The sequence below is a fragment of the Bos taurus genome, chromosome 19 (genome assembly GCF_002263795.3).
Source record: "Bos taurus isolate L1 Dominette 01449 registration number 42190680 breed Hereford chromosome 19, ARS-UCD2.0, whole genome shotgun sequence".
NCBI lineage: Eukaryota > Metazoa > Chordata > Mammalia > Artiodactyla > Bovidae > Bos > Bos taurus.
Window position 1 is genome coordinate 18,786,474 of NC_037346.1, and position 19,140 is coordinate 18,805,613.

At 37.3% G+C, this 19,140-nt stretch overlaps 1 protein-coding gene across 9 annotated transcripts in view; it reads right to left on the minus strand.

Annotated features, from left to right (window-relative positions):
- Positions 1 to 19,140, minus strand: part of NF1 (neurofibromin 1) — a 273,622-nt gene that overhangs the window by 169,910 nt on the left and 84,572 nt on the right. For 7 of the 9 annotated variants that reach the window (XM_059877703.1, XM_059877699.1, XM_059877700.1 and 4 more), the window contains 7 exons: positions 18,537 to 18,643; positions 13,486 to 13,553; positions 13,179 to 13,254; positions 11,016 to 11,173; positions 2,018 to 2,191; positions 616 to 738; positions 286 to 360 (listed from right to left, as the gene is read on the minus strand). In XM_059877703.1, coding sequence (XP_059733686.1) covers positions 286 to 360; positions 616 to 738; positions 2,018 to 2,191; positions 11,016 to 11,173; positions 13,179 to 13,254; positions 13,486 to 13,553; positions 18,537 to 18,643 — 781 coding nt within the window. Of the gene's footprint in view, positions 1 to 272; positions 361 to 615; positions 739 to 2,017; positions 2,192 to 11,015; positions 11,174 to 13,178; positions 13,255 to 13,485; positions 13,554 to 18,536; positions 18,644 to 18,942; positions 19,036 to 19,140 lie in introns of those variants that run through there. The other 2 variants (XM_059877705.1, XM_059877706.1) reach the window with 2 other exon arrangements.

Below are 19,140 nucleotides of genomic sequence, written 5' to 3' on the forward strand. Positions count from 1 at the left end.
GGGACACTGTTCTCAAGGGTTTTGATCCAAAAATCTTTTTAAGTTTAATCTTTCCAAAGGATCCTATTAACTCCATCTTCTTCAGTAAGGGTCCTGGGATCCAGATTAAATATGAAAAATACAATTGTATATCAGTTATTAGATAGAATCTTGTATGAGAAATCTTCCTGTATCATACATCTATATTCAAAATCTTTTGTAAACCAGAAACACCTTTCTTAAAAAGAAATAAGATAGGAAGAAAGAAAAAATTTTAAGCAATTTAGCAATACCTTTTGGACTTACATTGGTGATGATTCGATGGAGTGAATTTACCAGCACATAGTGAAATGTAGAAGGGGAATTCTGAGCCAGGCAGATCTACAGAGGAAAGAAAAAAACAGTAAACTATGTTTTTCTATGAGAAAAATATATAGTAATATATACGAGGACAAAAGGAACAACAAAAAAGAAATGTTTAAAAAACAGAATATATTTTTTAGGATCTTGAAATTAACTTTAACATATAAAAAGAAATTCTGATAAAGGTGCACTCTATCATCTTTCTACTCATTTCACATTTATAAAGGGTCAACGGCATCGGTAAATGAAACTGATCCAAATCTATGCTCTCACCTTGAAGTGTTGGTTATTGTGAGGGCTTATCCGGAAGCAAGAGACAAGGCAGTCGATCATTAGGTCCACATCTGCCGGCTGACTGCCCCTCGAGAATGGCTTACTCGGATTAAACAGCAGGTTCTATGAAAATTCCAAGCGAAAACAAAAGCTTTTCACGCAGTGTTTTTTCTACTAGTATTTAATAATAACATATAATCCACACAGATGGCAGTAACATGTAGTTGCCAGAAGAAACATAAAGTACTAATATTGTGGCTCATGATAAAATTCTTACTAGACCACATATGGTTCCTTTCAGGCTCAAATTTCTACATTATTTTATACCCAAGTCTGAATATTTATGGAAATTTAAGAAAACTGGTTAATTCTGTGTTTTCTTCATATTCTAAGCCACTTAATGTAGCCTGAGGAGCAGTAGCAAAAGCAGGTCCTATGAATTTAAAAAGTAAAAGTGAAAGTCACTTAAGTTCAATTCAGTCCAGTTGTTCAGTCGTGTCCAACTCTTTGCGACCCCATGAATCGCAGCATGCCAGGCCTCCCTGTCCATTACCAACTCCTGGAGTTCACTCAGACTCATGTCCATCAAGTCCGTGATGCCATCCAGCCATCTCATCCTCTGTTGTCCCCTTCTCCTCCTGCCCCCGATCCTTCCCAGCATCAGAGTCTTTTCCAATGAGTCAACCCTTCACATGATGAACACCCAAGACTATCTATCTCCTTTAGGATGAACTGGTTGGATCTCCTTGCAGTCCAAGGAACTCTCAAGAGTCTTCTCCAACACCACAGTTCAAAAGCATCAACTCTTTGGTGCTCAGCTTTCTTCACAGTCCAACTCTCACATCCATACATGACCACAGGAAAAATCATAGCCTTGACTAGACAGACCTTTGTTGGCAAAGTAATGTCTCTGTTTTTTAATATGCTGTCTAGGTTGGTCATAACTTTCCTTCCAAGGAGTAAGCGTCTTTTAATTTCGTGGCTGTAGTCACCATCTGCAGTGATTTTGGAGCCCCCAAAAATAAAGTCTGACACTGTTTCCACTGTTTCTCGTCTATTTCCCATGAAGTGATGGGACCAGATGCCATGATCTTAGTTTTCTGAACGTTGAGCTTTAAGTCACTTAGTCGTGTCCAACTCTGTGCAATCCCATGGACTATATAGTCCACGGAATTCTCCAGGCCAGAATATTGGAGTGGGTAGCCGTTCCCTTCTCCAGGGATTGAACCCAGGTCTCCTGCATTGCAGGCAGATTCTTTACCAGCTTAGCCACAAGGAAGAAGACTCAGAACCTCTGTGTTAGCAATGATCTTCAAAATAAACTAGTACAGTATTTATACAAGAGATTTATTTTTCATTTAATATTTTTAAGTTTGTATAAGAGAAATAATAAGCATGTTACCTTAAGATCAACCACCATGGACTGAACCAGCAGAAAGATGACAGAGTTATCTTCCCAATTGATGTAAGTACTTGCTTTACACAGTTTGACACAGGCGATTGCAGCACTTTCAGTGAGCTGCCTGCTTCCTCCATGGCCGGCAAGTGCTTTTCGCAGACTGTCCAGAAACAACTTCTACAAAATTCAAATACAGCAATGAGGTAATATATGAAATTTCTTGGATTTCAGACTGATCTAATAAAGTAACAAATTACCAGCCACTAAAAACTGTACTCTCTATAGAAATACTGATACATAATTGATATTCGTGGCTTTAAATTTCATAATTTTAAGTAGTTGTCATAATTTAAATGATTCTTGAATCAAGAAAATAAAAATAAAAAAAAGAATCTGTTCTTCCCTTTCTTTGCTGAATTATTAAAGGAACATGAGAAACAGTCCTTTCCAAACAATGTACTTGACTTCTCCACCCTGAATTTAGCCAATCAAATTCTCTTTTTATATTACCTTTAATTTCTAAACACTATTCGTTCTTGGTTATGGTCTATCTCAAACTGTTCCATCTTTACCTAAAACTCCAGGCTATATTCAACCTTCAGCCTTCTAACTAAGGATACGATACATTGAAAGCTGTTCTATTGCTCTAAATTCCATTCTTCACAGAAAATTATGCAGCTTGTAGAATACAGCTCCCTGACCTGGGATCGGACCGGGGTCCTCTGCATTGGGAGCACAGAGTCTTAGCCCCTGGACCACCAGGGAAGTTCCTAATCCTAATCTTTAGATTTTTTCTAACTGCCTAAAGAATAAAGTTGAAACTCAAACTGGCTCACAATGTCTTCCAGATTACTCACTATCTGCTCTTCATCTTCACTTATAATTGCCTGTGAGAACCTTCCACTTTCTAGCTAACTTTTCTGAATATACCTTCAACATTTTTAGATCTATTTTCTTGATTTCCCTGGCTTGAATAACACTAATCTTTCTCTAATCTAAATTCCTTTCTTATTTCAAGTTCAACTAAGGTTCCACACCTCTTCCATAAAACTTTCCTCACTATTCAAGCTTTATTTGAATAGGTAAATACCTGGTAAACAGGTATTCTTGATAAATAATTTTTTATCCATAAAGAAATAACTTGGAATTCTAGGGAGACAGCAGTCTAAGCTATCCTTGACTCCCGATTTTTCCCCTAGCTCCTTCGTTCCTTGGTCTCCATGTTCATCTCTTGTTTCTGGAGTTACAGTCATATTTTTCAGCCTCTCTTACAGTTAAATATGGCTATATGAATGAGTTCAATCAATGGAATGTGAATGAAAGTGATCCATGCCATTTAAGGGCCTGGACCACAAAAATCCTCAGCATGCTTTTTTCTATGCTATCTTTTTTCCTTCTGGCTGGGAGAATGGAAACAACTCCTATAAAAGCCATGTATGAAAAAAAATGGCAGAATCTTTGCTGGCCAAGGTCCTAAGAAATCACAAAGAGGGCGACTGTCCTACAGAGCTACTCAGTACTATTTCATTAAGTATAAGAAAGTTCTATTGTGTTGAGCTGTTATACTACCTACCCTAATACAGATAGTAATACAACTAAAAATAATAATAAAATTTAGAAGTTGAAAAAAGAGAACTGCTTTTCACATATGATCTGCAGTCTAGGACTGGTGTAAATTAAAGCTGGTTCTGATCTGTTTAGGGTTATATTTATTTGTTGTTTACTCCCTTGTTTCTTTTATCAGATCAGATCAGTCACTCAGTCATGTCTGACTCTTTGCGACCCCATGATATCTCAGCACACCAGGCCTCCCTGTCCATCACCAACTCCCGGAGTTCACTCAGACTCACGTCCATCGAGTCAGTGATGCCATCCAGCCATCTCATCCTCTGTCGTCCCCTTCTCCTCCTGCCCCCAATTCCTCCCAGCATCAGAGTCTTCTCCAATGAGTCAACTCTTCACATGAGGTGGCCAAAGTACTGGAGTTTCAGTGCTAAGCATGATTTAAACTATAGCGCGCCGGCTGCGACGAACCATGCAGAAGCACGGCTGAGAGGAGCTACCCCTCGCCCAAGGTGAGGGGCAGCGACGGACAGCGCCAGGCTGCGATGGTGCCGGAGCAGCCGAGAGGAGCCACCCCATGCCCGAGGTCAGGGGTGGCGGCCGAGAGGAGCTACCGCACGCCCGGGGTCAGGGGTGGCGGCCGAGAGGAGCTACCCCACGCCCGAGGTCAGGGGCGGTGGCCGAGAGGAGCTACCCCATGTACAAGGAGTGGCGGCTGTGTCGGTGCAGGAGGGCCGAGAGGAGCTACTCCATGTTCAAGGTCAGGAGGGGTGGTCGTGAGGAGATACCCCTCGTCCAAGGTAAGGAGCAGCAGCTGCACTTTGCTGTAGCAGCCATGAAGAGATACCCCATGTACAAGGTAAGAGAAACCCAAGTAAGACGGTAGGTGTTGCCAGAGGGCATCAGAGGACAGACACACTGAAACCATAATCACAGAAAACTAGCCAATCTGATCACACGGACCACAGACTTGTCTAACTCAATGAAACTAAGCCATGCCATGTGGGGCCACCCAAGACGGGTGAGCATGGTGGAGAGGTCTGACAGAATGTGGTCCACTGGAGAAGGGAATGCCAAACCACTTCAGTATTCTTGCCTTGAGAACCCCATGAACAGTATGAAAAGGTAAAATGATAGGATACTGAAAGAGGAAACCCCCAGGTTGGTAAGTGTCCAATATGCTACTGGAGATCAGTGGAGAAATAACTTCAGAAAGAATGAAGGGATGGAGCCAAAGCAAAAACAATACCCAGCTGTGGATGTGACTGGTGATAGGAGCAAGGTCTGATGCTGTAAAGAGCAATACTGCATAGGAACCTGGAATGTTAGGTCCATGAATCAAGGCAAATTGGAAGTGGTCAAACAGGAGATGGCAAGAATGAACATTGACATTCTAGGAATCAGCGAACTAAAATACACTGGAATGGGTGAATTTAACTCAGATGACCATTATATCTACTACTGTGGACAGGAATCAGTTAGGAGAAATGGAGTAGCCATCATGGTCAACGAAAGAGTCAGAAATGCAGTACTTGCATGCCATCTCAAGAACGAGAGAATGATCTCTGTTGGTTTCCAAGTCAAACCATTCAATATCACAGTAATTCAAGCCTATGCCCCAACCAATAACACTGAAGAAGCTGAAGTTGAACAGTTCTATGAAGACCTGTAAGACCTTTTAGAACCAACACCAAAAAAGGATGTCCTTTTCATTATAGGGGACTGAAATGCAAAAGTAGGAAGTCAAGAAACACCTGGAGTAACAGGCAAATTTGGCCTTGGAGTACAGAATGAAGCAGGGCAAAGGCTAATAAGAGTTTTGCCAAGAGAATGCACTGGTCATAGCAAACACCCTCTTCCAACAACACAAGAGAAGACTCTACACATGGACATCACCAGATGGTCAACACCAAAATCAGATTGATTATATTCTTTGCAGCCAAAGATGGAGAAGCTCTATACAGTCAGCAAAAAGAAGACCGGGAGCTGACTGTGGCTCAGATCATGAACTCCTTATTGCCAAATGGAGACTTAAATTGAAGAAAGTAGGGAAAACCACTAGACCATTCAAGTATGACCTAAATCAAATCCCTTATGATTATACAGTGGAAGTGAGAAATAGATTTAAGGAACTAGATCTGATAGACAGAGTGCCTGATGAACTATGGACGGAGGTTCGTGACTTTGTACAGGAGACAGGGATCAAGACGATCCCCAAGAAAGAGAAATGCAAAAAAGCAAAATGGCTGTGTGAGGAGGCCTTACAAATAGCTGTGAAAAGAAGAGAAGTGAACAGCAAAGGAGAAAAGAAAAGATATAAGCATCTGAATGCAGAGTTCCAAAGAATAGCAAGGAGAGATAAGAAAGCCTTCCTCAGTGATCAATGCAAAGAAATAGAGGAAAACAACAGAATAGGGAAGACTAGAGATCTCTTCAAGAAAATTAGAGATACTAAAGGAACATTTCATGCAAAGATGGGCTTGATAAAGGACAGAAATGGTATGGACCTAACAGAAGCAGAAGATATTAAGAAGAGGTGGCAAGAATACACAGAAGAACTCTACAAAAAAGATCTTCATGACCCAGATAATAATGATGGTATGATCACTGACCTAGAGCCAGACATCCTGGAATGTGAAGTCAAGTGGGCCTTAGGAAGCATCACTACGAACAAAGCTAGTGGAGGTGATGGAATTCCAGTGGAGTGCTTTCAAATCCTGAAAGATGATGCTGTGAAAGTGCTGCACTCAATATGCCAGCACATTTGGAAAAGTCAGCAGTGGCCACAGGACTGGAAAAGGTCAGTTTTCATTCCAATCCCAAAGAAAGGCAATGCCAAAGAATGCTCAAACTACTGCACAGCTGCACTCATCTCATATGCTAGTAAAGTAATGCTCAAAATTCTCCAAGCCAGGCTTCAGCAATACGTGAACCATGAACTTCCTGATGTTCTAGCTGGTTTTAGAAAAGGCAGAGGAACCAGAGATCAAATTGCCAACATCCGCTGGATCATGGAAAAAGCAAGAGAGTTCCAGAAAAACATCTATTTCTGCTTTATTGACTATGCCAAAGCCTTTGACTGTGTGGATCACAAGAAACTGTGGAAAATTCTGAAAGAGATGGGAATACCAGACCACCAGATCTGCTGCTTGAGAAATTTGTATGCAGGTCAGGAAGCAACAGTTAGAACTGGACATGGAACAACAGACTGGTTCCAAACAGGAAAAGGAGTACGTCAAGGCTATACATTGTCACCCTGCTTATTTAACTTATATGCAGAGTACATCATGAGAAAAGCTGGGGTGGAAGAAGCACAAGCTGGAATCAAGATTGCCGGGAGAAATATCAATAACCTCAGATATGCAGATGACACCACGCTTATGGCAGAAAGTGAAGAGGAACTAAAAAGCCTCTTGATGAAGGTGAAAGTGGAGAGTGAAAAAGTTGGCTTAAAGCTCAACATTCAAAACTAAGATCATGGCATCTGGTCTCATCACTTCATGGGAAATAGATGGGGAAACAGTGGAAACAGTGTCAGATTTTATTTTTGGGGGCTCCAAAATCACTGCAGATGGTGATTGCAGCCATGAAATTAAAAGACGCTTACTCCTTGGAAGGAAAGTTATGACCAACCTAGATAGCATATTCAAAAGCAGAGACATTACTTTGCCAACAAAGGTCTGTCTAGTCAAGGCTATGGTTTTTCCTGTGGTCATGTATGGATGTGAGAGTTGGACTGTGAAGAAGGCTGAGCACCGAAGAATTGATGCTTTTGAACTGTGTTGTTGGAGAAGACTCTTGAGAGTCCCTTGGACTGCAAGGAGATTCAACCAATCCATTCTGAAGGAGATCAACCCTGGGATTTCTTTGGAAGGACTGATGCTGAAGCTGAAACTCCAATACTTTGGCCACCTCATGTGAAGAGCTGACTCATTTGAAAAGACCCTGATTCTGGGAAGGATCGGGGGCAGGAGGAGAAGGGGAAGACAGAGGATGAGATGGTTGGATGGCAGCACCGACTCGATGGACATGAGTTTGGGTAAACTCTAGGAGTTGGTGATGGACAGGGAGGCCTGGCGTGCTGTGATTCACGGGGTCGCAAAGAGTCGGACACGACAGAGCGACTGAACTGAACTGACTGAAGCATGATTACCAAAGCCTGGGAGGAGCTCTGCCACAGTGCCAAAGGCTACCTGTGGGAGCCCAGCCAGCAAAACCAAGCATTTCTCACAGGATACTATCTCAAGACACCTATAGGGTAGTTCCAAGAGTGGTTTTAAAGATTTATATTAAATTCTGCGCCCTACTGAAATGATATACATTCTACTGTGATGACTGTGGGGCACTTTTTTTAAACAAATATGTACCACTATTTTCTAACACAATTAAACTTTTTAAATCACCCAAAAACAATTTGGAAACTATAAAACATTCCTCTAAGTCAAATATGGTATCATTATTTAAGAGAAATCAGAGATTTAAAACTACTAAAATTAAGAACACTTCATCTGAAAACCAAGACCGCTGCAAGAAAGTATTCAAAACCTTATAGAAAGTTCGACAATTTTTTAAAAAGGTGAAAATAGATGAACTAAACCATTACCTCAAAAAATAAATGCTAGAAAATATAAAGTTATAAGACCAAGTTTTTAAAGGCCAACAGTATAAATAAACTCTAGTAAACATGATAAGGAAAAATGAGACATATTAGAAATGAGGAAACAGTCATAAACATGGATACTGAAGAAAATAATTAGAAGATAATATATAAATATTATAAACATATTCTGTCTACATATTTCTGTATTATAAATAAAATATGCAGACATAGATATACATACTTTTTATTGATAAAACTGAAAAATATATCTCCTATCAAAGATCAAAGAATAAACTGTTAAAAGTTACCTTAAAAGAGACAAAAATTCCTTAAAAAAAAAAAAAAAGCTAACTATTTACACTGAAATGGTTGAGTAAATGAGGCTCATTAGTGTAACAGAATATTACCAAATACTTATATGAAAGTGTTAGATCTCTATCAACTATTTTGAGGAACAGATAAAATTGTCTTTTAAGTAAATAGAGTAAGATGCAGAGTAATATGTATAAAATTATTTCATTTAAAAAATATAACAACCATCATATATGTGTATGTATTTTCATACAAACGACCAAGTAGATATGAATCGAAGGATACACCTATGAATAAAGGATAACCATTAACACTCATTAGCACATTAGAAATATGACTAGAAAAGAGAATAAATTAAAAATAATACATTTAAGATCTAAATTGTTTAACCTAGCAAAGTACTAAAAATATATACATACATGCTAAGTTGCTTCAGAATACTGGAGTGGGTTGCCATGCCCTCCTCCAGGGGATCTTCCCAAAACAGGGACTGAACCCAGGTCTCCCGCATTGCAGGTGGATGCTTTACTGTCTGAGCCAGCAGGGAAGCCCAAGGATACTGGAGTGGGTTGCCATGCCCTCCTCCTGAATTGCACGCACACACACATGTGCGCACGCTTCCTTGTGACACTAGTGGTAAAAAACCCACCTGCCAATGCAGAAGACATAGAAGATGTGGATTCGATTCCTGGATTGGGAAGATCCCCTGGAGGAGGGCATGGCAACCCACTCCAGTATTCTTGCCTGGAGAACTCCAAGGACAGACAAGCCTGGAGGCTACAGTCCAAAGGGTAGCAAAGAGTCAGACACAACTGAAGTGACTTAAAACAGCACAGCACACATATATATATATACGCCTATTTCAAAACTCTTGGGTAGTGCCAGACACAAAGGTCACATACTGTATGATTCCATTTATATGAAATGTGCAGAATAAACAAATACAGAGACAGAACATAGATCAGTGGCTGCCAGGGACTGGGGTGAAAGGGGAATAATGAATGACTGTTAACAGGCATAAGGTTTTTTTGTGGAGATGATGAAAATTTTCTGGAATTAGTGGTAGTGATTATACAACTTTTGGTTGAGTATACTAAAAACCACTGAATTATACACTTTAAAAGGTAAATCTTATAGTATGTGAATTATATCTCAATAAAATGAATAAATAAATCTTGGGGAGGAGAGAACTGACCCAAAAAGCTAGGGAAAAAAAGAGCAAAACTGAGTGGACTTCACAGAAATTTTAAATACCTAAATAGCAAAAACAAAAACCCATAAAGTTTAAAAAGAGAAACCAAGTAAAAAAATGTACAGACACTCTACAAATCAATAAAAGACAAATAATTCAACAGAAAAATGAGTGATTCACAGAAGATAAACAAATGACCAGTAAGCATTTGGAAAGACGTGGCTGTGATTATTAAAATACAAATTCACTTAAGAGCACTAATGAACTCAAAACAGCTTTTTACCTATGTGTATTTTCCCAATAAACACAAACAAACAAAAAACAAAATATTAAAGGAGTCCAAAACAATGAAACATGAAAAATGGTGTCCTCATAATGGGTAAGTTGCAATATAAATCTAAGGAGAGCACCAAAGCATCACAGACTCCCAAGGATTATCCAGTTCATTTATTTACCAGTCAATGCATAAATTCCCTACACAATATTTCTACCAAGTGTTGAATTCATTTAGCTGATTTTGAACACCTCCATCTACAGACAACTCATGCAGAAGTCCATTTCCTGCTTAGTCGGCTAAGGGTATAAATGTTAAATATTTATATTACAAAGAACATATTCTCAAAACAAACTGCATAAAGAAATTCAAATAAAACAATAAGGTTAAATACCCAGTTCTTATTTTTAAAAAATTATTAGCCCCTGAGAATTATCAGTTGTTACAGTGCCAATTGCACTACAGATGGCATATGTGGTACCCTGCTTTCCTAATAAAATGCTGTGAAAACTGTTCTAGAATGCCTACAATGAGTTACTAGGCCATTTCATTAGCACCAAATGGACACAAACCTAAGTACACGCAAAGACATCATAAAAGTGATGAATTTTAGTAGGGTGATTGCAGTGATTATTACAGAAAACTATGTTTAATACTATGTTTAATATTATCCTTTCTGGCAAAAGAATGCAACTATGGGATCGTTTTAAATCTTTAATCAATGAGGGTTATCACTAATACCATATTTTTCCTCCAACTAAATTTATGTCCAAGTATGTCTCTGCTAAGGCCAGCAAAAAAAATACCCACAATGATGCAACTAGAAATGGACAGAATGCTAAGCTTAAAGAAATATATACCTTGAGTAAAGTAAATTGCTTCATGTGTATTTCCTGGCCATCTAGTGGTTAGGACTTGGCACTTTCACTGCCAGGGCCCAGGTTCAATCCCTGGTTGGGAAACTAAGATCCTGCAAGCCACACAGCATGGCCAAATGAAATTTTAAAAAAAAATATCATTTCACATCTGAACATAGTGGAAATAACTTTTCCCTCCTCACCTTATTCATGTTGTTTTCATCAACCACATCCTTAGATATATCCTGGATTATTTCTGGACACAAGATAAGCAGAATGATTTGTAGTGGCCAAACTGCTGCTTTACGTTTGGTGCTTTCAGCAAAACCATCCACTAAGTCAAACAGTTTTTCAGCACACTCTATGCGAAAAATACAAATATTAAATGATACTATTAGATGACAAGGAAATCTCTGGCATTAAATTAAAAGCTGACACTATTCAAAAACTAGCAAAGGCCACATTTTAAAAAGCTAAATCTGGAAGATCACTTAACTCTCAACAAATTCATTCAGGTAATCAAAAAAGTAATGTTATATTGTCTACGTATTACAAGAGCTATCTTGATCCACCCTGTTGTTCAGTCGCTCAGTAGCATCTGATTCTTTGCGACCCCAGACTGCAGCACCCCAGGCTTCCCTGTCCTTCACCATCTCCCGGAGCTTGCTCAAACTCATGTCCTTTGAGTCAGTGATGCCATCCAACCACCTCATCCTCTATTGTCCCCTTCTCCTCCTGCCTTCAATCTTTCCCAGCATGTCTTTTCAAATGAGTCAGCTCTTTGCATCAGGTGGCCACAGTATTGGAGTTTCAGATACAGCATCAGTCCTTCCAATGACTATTCCGGACTGATTTCCTTTAGGATGGACTGGTTTGACCTCCTTGCAGGCCAAGAGACTCTCAAGAGTCTTCTCCAACACCACAGTTCAAAAGCAGCAATTCTTTGGCACTCAGCTTACTTTACGGTCTAACTCTTACATCTATACACGACTACTGGAAAAACCATAGCTTTGACTAGATGGATCTTTGTTGGCAAACTAATGTCTCTGCTTTCTATATGCTATCTAGGTTGGTCATAGCTTTGCTTCCAACGAGCAAGTTGGATTTAGAAAAGGCAAATTTATTTATTTATTTATTTATTTATTTTTAGAAAAGGCAAATTTAATTTCATGGCTGCAGTCACCATCTGCAGTGATTTTGGAGCCCAAGAAAATAAAGTCTGTCACTGTTTCCATTGTTTCCTGATCTATTTGCCATGAATTCAGTGATGGGACCAGATGCCACGATCTTAGCTGTTTGAAATGTTGAGTTTTAAGCCAGCTTTTCCCCTCTCTTCTTTCACCTTCATCAAGAGGCTCTTTAGTTTCTCTTCGCTTTCTGCCTTAAGGGTGGTATTATCTACATATCTGAGGTTATTGATATTTCTTCCAGCAATGTTGATTCCAGCTTGTGCTTCATCCAGCCCAGCATTTCACATGATGTACTCTGCATATAAGTTAAATAAGCAGGGTGACAATGTACAGCCTTGAGGTACTCTTTTCCCAGTTTTGAACTAGTCCATTGTTCCATGTCCGGTTCTAATTGTTGCTTCTTGATATGTATACAGGTTTCTCAGGAAGCAAGTGAAGTGGTCTGGTATTCCCATCTTTTTAAGAATTTTCCACAGTTTTTTGTGATCCACACAGTCAAAGGCTTTAGCATAGTAAATAAAGCAGAAGCAGACGTTTTCCTGGAATTCTTGTGCTTTTTCTATGATCCAAAGGATGACAGCAATTCGATCTCTGATTCCTCTGCCTTTTCTAAATCCAGCTTGAACATCTGGAAGTTCTTACCTACTTCCTAGTTCTCGCCTACTACGGTGGTAAAGTTCATCCAGCCTAGTAAAGTCCAAATTTTACAAATCGTCAGACTGGTATTTAGTCTCATTGTGGAGGGCCCTATGCATAGTGTGATTATATCCAAGAAACAAGACTAATTAGCTTCTTAAAGGGAATTACCGAGTTCTCCAGGAGTCTATTCTCCTTGAAGCTGTGTCTTGAGAATTCTAAGTGAGGATATTCTTACTTGATACCCCTCTCTCTAAACAGGAAATAAAACCTCAGAGCACAAAAAAGGGCTTCTCTACAACAAAATGCCATCGGTATCCAATCTACAACTAATTAAAGATCAGAGCTTCATTTCAAAACTTCCTTATCTATTTGCTCAAAGGAAAAAGGTTGAGGGTAATTCAGAAGTTTAAGAAAAAAATAATATTTCCTATTTGACATAAGTTGAAAAGATTAAAAGCACCATAATAACAAAAATAACTTGGAAAATGATAGGTTTTTATCTATTAAGTAAGAGTTTTTAAAAGACATTATCCTTACCAGCCATATCAGTCTGTGGAATCTGGTACAGCTTTGTAAATTCATCTGGATAATTTTCTACCCAGTTCCAAAATGCCTACAAATAACAAAACATATGTTTTATGTGATACATTGTTAATACAGAAAACAAAGTATCATATTGCTCCAATTATATCACAAAATTCTAATTTCCTCCAGAAGAATATTACAATGCATTCTTTCTAAAAATTAATGTGAAATTATTACTCTTTGACTCAAAATACTGAAGACAACAACACTTAGAACCAAAAATTAACAAAACTTTAATACCAAAGAGGTTATTACTTACTTTTTCCAGGCTATTTATAACTGCTAACTGTGCAACTTTCTTTAGGGCTTTAAATTTAAATGCTGTTTCTGGAAAAGAAAAAAAAAAAAGGCTTTACAATTACTAATTAGTTAACACAAATGCAATTCAGAAGTACCAGCAAAAATAACTTTCCTCTTACACACAAACTTTTGTGCCAGTGTTATTTATTAAGCCATGTAAAGGTAAACACAATTAGAATAAACCAAAAACCTTACTGTTTTTGTCCACTAAAGGCAAAACTCAACCTTGAACTTCAAAGGTTGTGAGTTTTTTTCCTTTGTTTCTAATAATAAGTACATTTTTAAAAAATGTCTAAAATACAATCATTGTAGAAAATTCAAAAAATACACAACTATCTAGGGGAAATTGAAAACATTATCTATGATTCTACCATTCAGAGACAATCACAATTTACAGTTTGGTTAATTTTCTTCTTTCCCTTTTCCTATGCACGTATATAGACAAATATATTTACCGTAACTGAGAAAATCTGTTCATAACAAACCTGTTCAAACTATTCTACTGGTAGCAGCATATCCCCAACTTTTTCCATATTATTAAAAGTTCCTCATGGGTATATTTGATGATTTTATTACAATAATATTCAAGTCCATGTATTAAGCCACTGGTTATTCAAACAACTTCCAATTTTGTATATTTGAATATTATTAATATAAATAACATTAATACTTTATATCCAAATCTTTTCCACATTCTAATTATTCCTTTAAGGCACATAAATATGTAGAAAAAGAACTGTCCAGTCCAAGAGATTAATATTTTTAAGGTTCTTGATAAATACTGCCAACTTGATTTTTGGAAGGACTGGGCCAAAGGCCACTCCCACCAAGCAGTATGTGAAAGTGTCCTTATCATATCCTTGCTATCATTAAATATGTTCATTTCTTTTATTCTACTAATTTGACTATTCAAAATAGTACAATGCATTTTTAAAATAAGACTAAACATTTCTCCATATACATTATGTATTTAATTTTTTTCCCTCTTCTATAAAATTACTGTCCACATTTGTAACAAAGATAACTTTTAATGAAGGGATGTAGATAACTTATTAAATTACATAAACATCTTTACAAGATAAAGATGAGTCTTCAAGTTATAAAATTGTCTAAAAAATCTTCTAAAAGTCGCTTTCTTTTTTTTCTGGACTTGCAAATGAGTAACTTGCTCTCCACATCAGTTTTGTTGTTTTTTTTTTCCTTTAAAGCAACAGCCTTTATTTGAAGGGTTTTTAAATGAAGAATTCAAAAAGTGTTAGGTTTTGGGAACTTATTGACCTGTATTGAAAAAGAACTGCTGACAAAGATTCACCAGAAATAATCTGAACAAGCAAGAAAATATAGTTAATACTACTGAAACCTACTAAAAAAGTTCCAGGACATACGGTTTCTCTGACATAACAATACCTCTAAGTGCTGTCATGGATACGAAACTGACTGCCCATTATTTTTCTAAACACACAGTGGTATAGGTAACAATATTCAATCACTTTTGTTCTTTCCTGAATATATAAAAATTAAAAAGCCAATTAAAAAACTAATATATTCTTCTCTTCAAATGTTTTTTACAGATACAATTTCCATATTTTTAGTCAATAGTGGTGTGGTTTAAGAGATACTTCATTCACAAGTCAAACAACAGTCTACCCAAAAGGAATTGATAGCCTATAGGCTCATAGAACAAATGAAGAATTCGGGAATGCAGCAACTGACATTTCTAAAATACACAACAGGAGATACATGCAATAAGCTCTACTAAGCAGCTGGCCACAGAACGAGAACATTGGATCATGTCACTGGTGATTTCAATAGGACACCAGGTGCTTCCAAACACAACTCGAACTCTCATCTTAGGCTTTGTATTTTGCTTTTCCAGTTTCGCTAATGACACACATGTGATTCAAGTCCCTGAAGTATTCATTATAGTCAAGGGCATACATACCAACATAGCTCAGTTGGTAAAGAGTCCACCTGCAATGCAGAAGACCCCGGTTTGATTCCTGGGTCAGGAAGATCTGCTGGAGAAAGGATAGGCTACCCACTCCAGTATTCTTGGGCTTTCCCGTGGCTCAGCTGGTAAAAGAATCCGCCTGCAATGCGGGAGACCTGGGTTCAATCCCTGGGTTGGGAAGATTCCCTTGAGAAGGGAATGGCTACCCACTCCAGTATTCTGGCCTGGAGAATTCCGTGGACTATAGTCCGTGGGGTCACAGAGAGTCAGACACGACTGAGCAACTTTCACTCACTCACTCACCTAATTAATCACCAAAAGCTATGCAATGTATTCTACTCAAAGATTATGTATTCTTCATCCTAAATACCATATCAAATTGGTCCCCACCCTATCACATTTCATCCAGACCTCCACTATCCTTATTTCAACATCACATTACTACACAACCAAGTTCCAGAAGTTCATGCAACTTTCTATCAAATCATCCTTCAAATTTCAAGCAAAATGGCATATCTAAAATAAAACATTGACCAAGGGAATTCCCACCCAAAAACCTTTGCATCACTTCCCAGAGCCACTAAAACAAAGCCTCATTACCCATAAGCAAAATAATACAGCAGTTAAGTACTTTGGATCTAGAGATGCAGATGTGAACTGAATCTTTATCCTGCCACTCAACAGATGTATGATCTTGGAAATGTTACTTAGGCCTCAGTTTCCTCATCAATATAAAGGATGATAATGGTAACATCTGTTTCACAGGGTTCTTGTGATTGTTGATGAGAAAAAGCATGTAAACTGCACAGGGTGATGTATGGCACATACGGAAAATGCAACAAATGTTACTATGTTTTTATTAATATGATATGATGTACTGTTGTACCTGTGTATCTTGCTTTTAACATCTCCTGCCCCTAAACACATACACACTTCTTCTCTCATGTTATACTCACTCTATTTAGCTCTGCCACACTGTTTGCAAATAATCTGATAATATATTTGTCTCATAAACCAGGTCATGAGCTCCAAAAGGAGAGACTCAATATTTTACTAATGTTTGTAAGCTCAGCAATCAGCAACGTTTCTTACATATAGTTTCTCAACAAAAGCTGCTGAATTGAATTTAAAACACATTATTACTTTTACTATTCATATTACAGGAAGTTTCCATTCCTTTTACCATGACTGTGTAGAACCATCTTTTGCTGGTCTGGTTAATATTGGCTTTATATGTCATATTTATCAGCAAAAATTCTATAAATTTATGCTCATAAGGAAGCTGCATTCAATGGGGATAACTTACCACAATAAAAAGAAAGTAATTTATCCATACACTTAGTTTCTCTCACTGTGCATGAAGAACCATCAATTAATTATTATGTACTAAACATTTCTAAGAAACTGATCTTTTAAACAAACACCTAACCACAAGCACTCTGGACTTGATTTCCCAAATGTCACTGAACAGCTATGGAAAAAAAATTCACATTTCTTAAATTTTATACATAGAGGAAATATCTAAATATTATCATTCCTTAATTTTTCAATGTTTAATAATAAATATTAAAATCCTGAGATTTAAACTGAATTGAGTGGTGGTTTATTATAATCTAAAATAACTACTGTCCACTTGTCTATGCTGTGCTTAGTCACTCAGCTGTGTCCAACTCTCTGCAACCCCATGTACTGCAGCCCACCAGGCACCTCTGTCCATGCGGACTCTCCAAGCGAGAACGCTGGAGTGGACTGCCATGCCCTCCTCCAGGGGAATCTTCCCAACCCAGGGATCGAACCCAGGTCTGCTGCATTGCAGGCAGAATTCTTTACCATCTGAGCCATCAGAGACATAACAGCTAAAATGATTCATTTCTCCTTAATTAAAGCTACTGAAAAGTGAGGTAAGCATTGCTTGGTTTTATCATGGTAATGGCCTAAAATCGTAAATTCTGAACAATCATAATATAGCTGGAACATAGCTTTATAGTATTCATCTATATAGATACAGGTCTTTTTACATCTTTGGTGAAATAGTTGTTGAGTTTAAAGCAAATGTTAGAAAAACTAAACATAGTATTTTGAAAACTGCACTGCAGAACTGTTAGTTTTTAAAGTTAGTATAACTAAATCTCCTTCAAGGTCAAACACTAAAAAACACTGTTGACAATTCCTTAATCAATATACAAAGTAGAATAAAAATAAGTATGAATCACATACTATAAGGTTTCACATTTAAATTAGCCAGAATCCAACATTACATAAAATTAAAAAACAATTTCTGTGAAATGAATTTAGGCATTTATATTCAGTATATTCATAATACTCAGTGCTTTTTGCTTTATATTAACACATTCCTGCTTACCACAAAAACCCTCTCAATTCCTTCTGATAGTTAATTTCAGTCAACATAATGATAGCACTCTTCAAAGCTTTAAAATTACACATTAGGCATTACACATTACACATAGGCATATTCCCAGGTGTGACTACTATTGATATGTTCTCTAAGGAAGCAAAACTAAGCACTGAAAGAATAAAAGACTTTGAAATGCTATATAGTCAGTCAGTAAGGCAATAACAGAGTTGAAAACAGAATATCAGAAATGAGATTCCTGGCTCAATTTCTCCTCTCATCATAAAAGCACAATCTTCTGGTTCCATTTGCAATGAAACTTTTATACCCTGCTAAACTATCTGCTTTTAGCCCTGCAATAGATAAACAAATAACTTTTATAATACCTAACTATCTTTGAGATGAAATTCTAGAAAAATTAAATAACAGCATCCTCACATTCTCTTTAATAAAGAGAAAAAGCAAAAACTGTAGTTGAACCAAAACTTTACATTGCCAAGACTTAAGATATTCATTACTCTATTATTTGCAAAGGTTCAAAAATTATTGAACCATAAAGTATTACTATCCATTTCTCAAGGACATTTGCATTATAAAATCCATTTTGATGTTCTAGCTCAACATTATTAGCTCAATTAGTACATTCAAAATACTTATTTTTCACCCACAGTGATTAATTTCACATACATCATTCATTTAAACTTACCCTTCAGGAGTCGTTTTAATTTTGCACAATCCACATTAATATACTGTAACAGTTCTATATCATGAACATCCACATTGTCTTCTGAACAAACAGTCAATTCCTGTAACCTGAAGAGTAAAAAATCAAAAATAATTTATCAACTGAAGTTTTAGGATAGTTCAAAATTCTGAATTCAACAAATTGAATTGATTGATGGTAAACAAGCACAAATACTACATGATTTCATTTAAAATATTAGCTCAAATTGTAACCAATGCAGTATAATTTAAAATTGACATTATCATTGCATTAAACCTTCAGTTGCTAAAAAATGAAATCAATGCTATTTCTTCCTTCTCAAATTCTTCTTTCACTCACTTCAGCCTACAGATGTATAGCTAACAGTAAAATTATTCTAAGCACTTACACTAATGTTCTTCTTATCATCAGGGTGAGAAAAGCTTAGCAGTTCACATTGGGAATGAGAAGGTCCTCAAAACTGATTTACATGCTACAAATTCCACAGCTGCTGCAAGGAGCCTAAAAATATGGAATATGACTCCTTAGGAAACACAACTTAACAAATCAGCAACACCAACTTCTGAAAAGCTAACTCTTGTGGTTG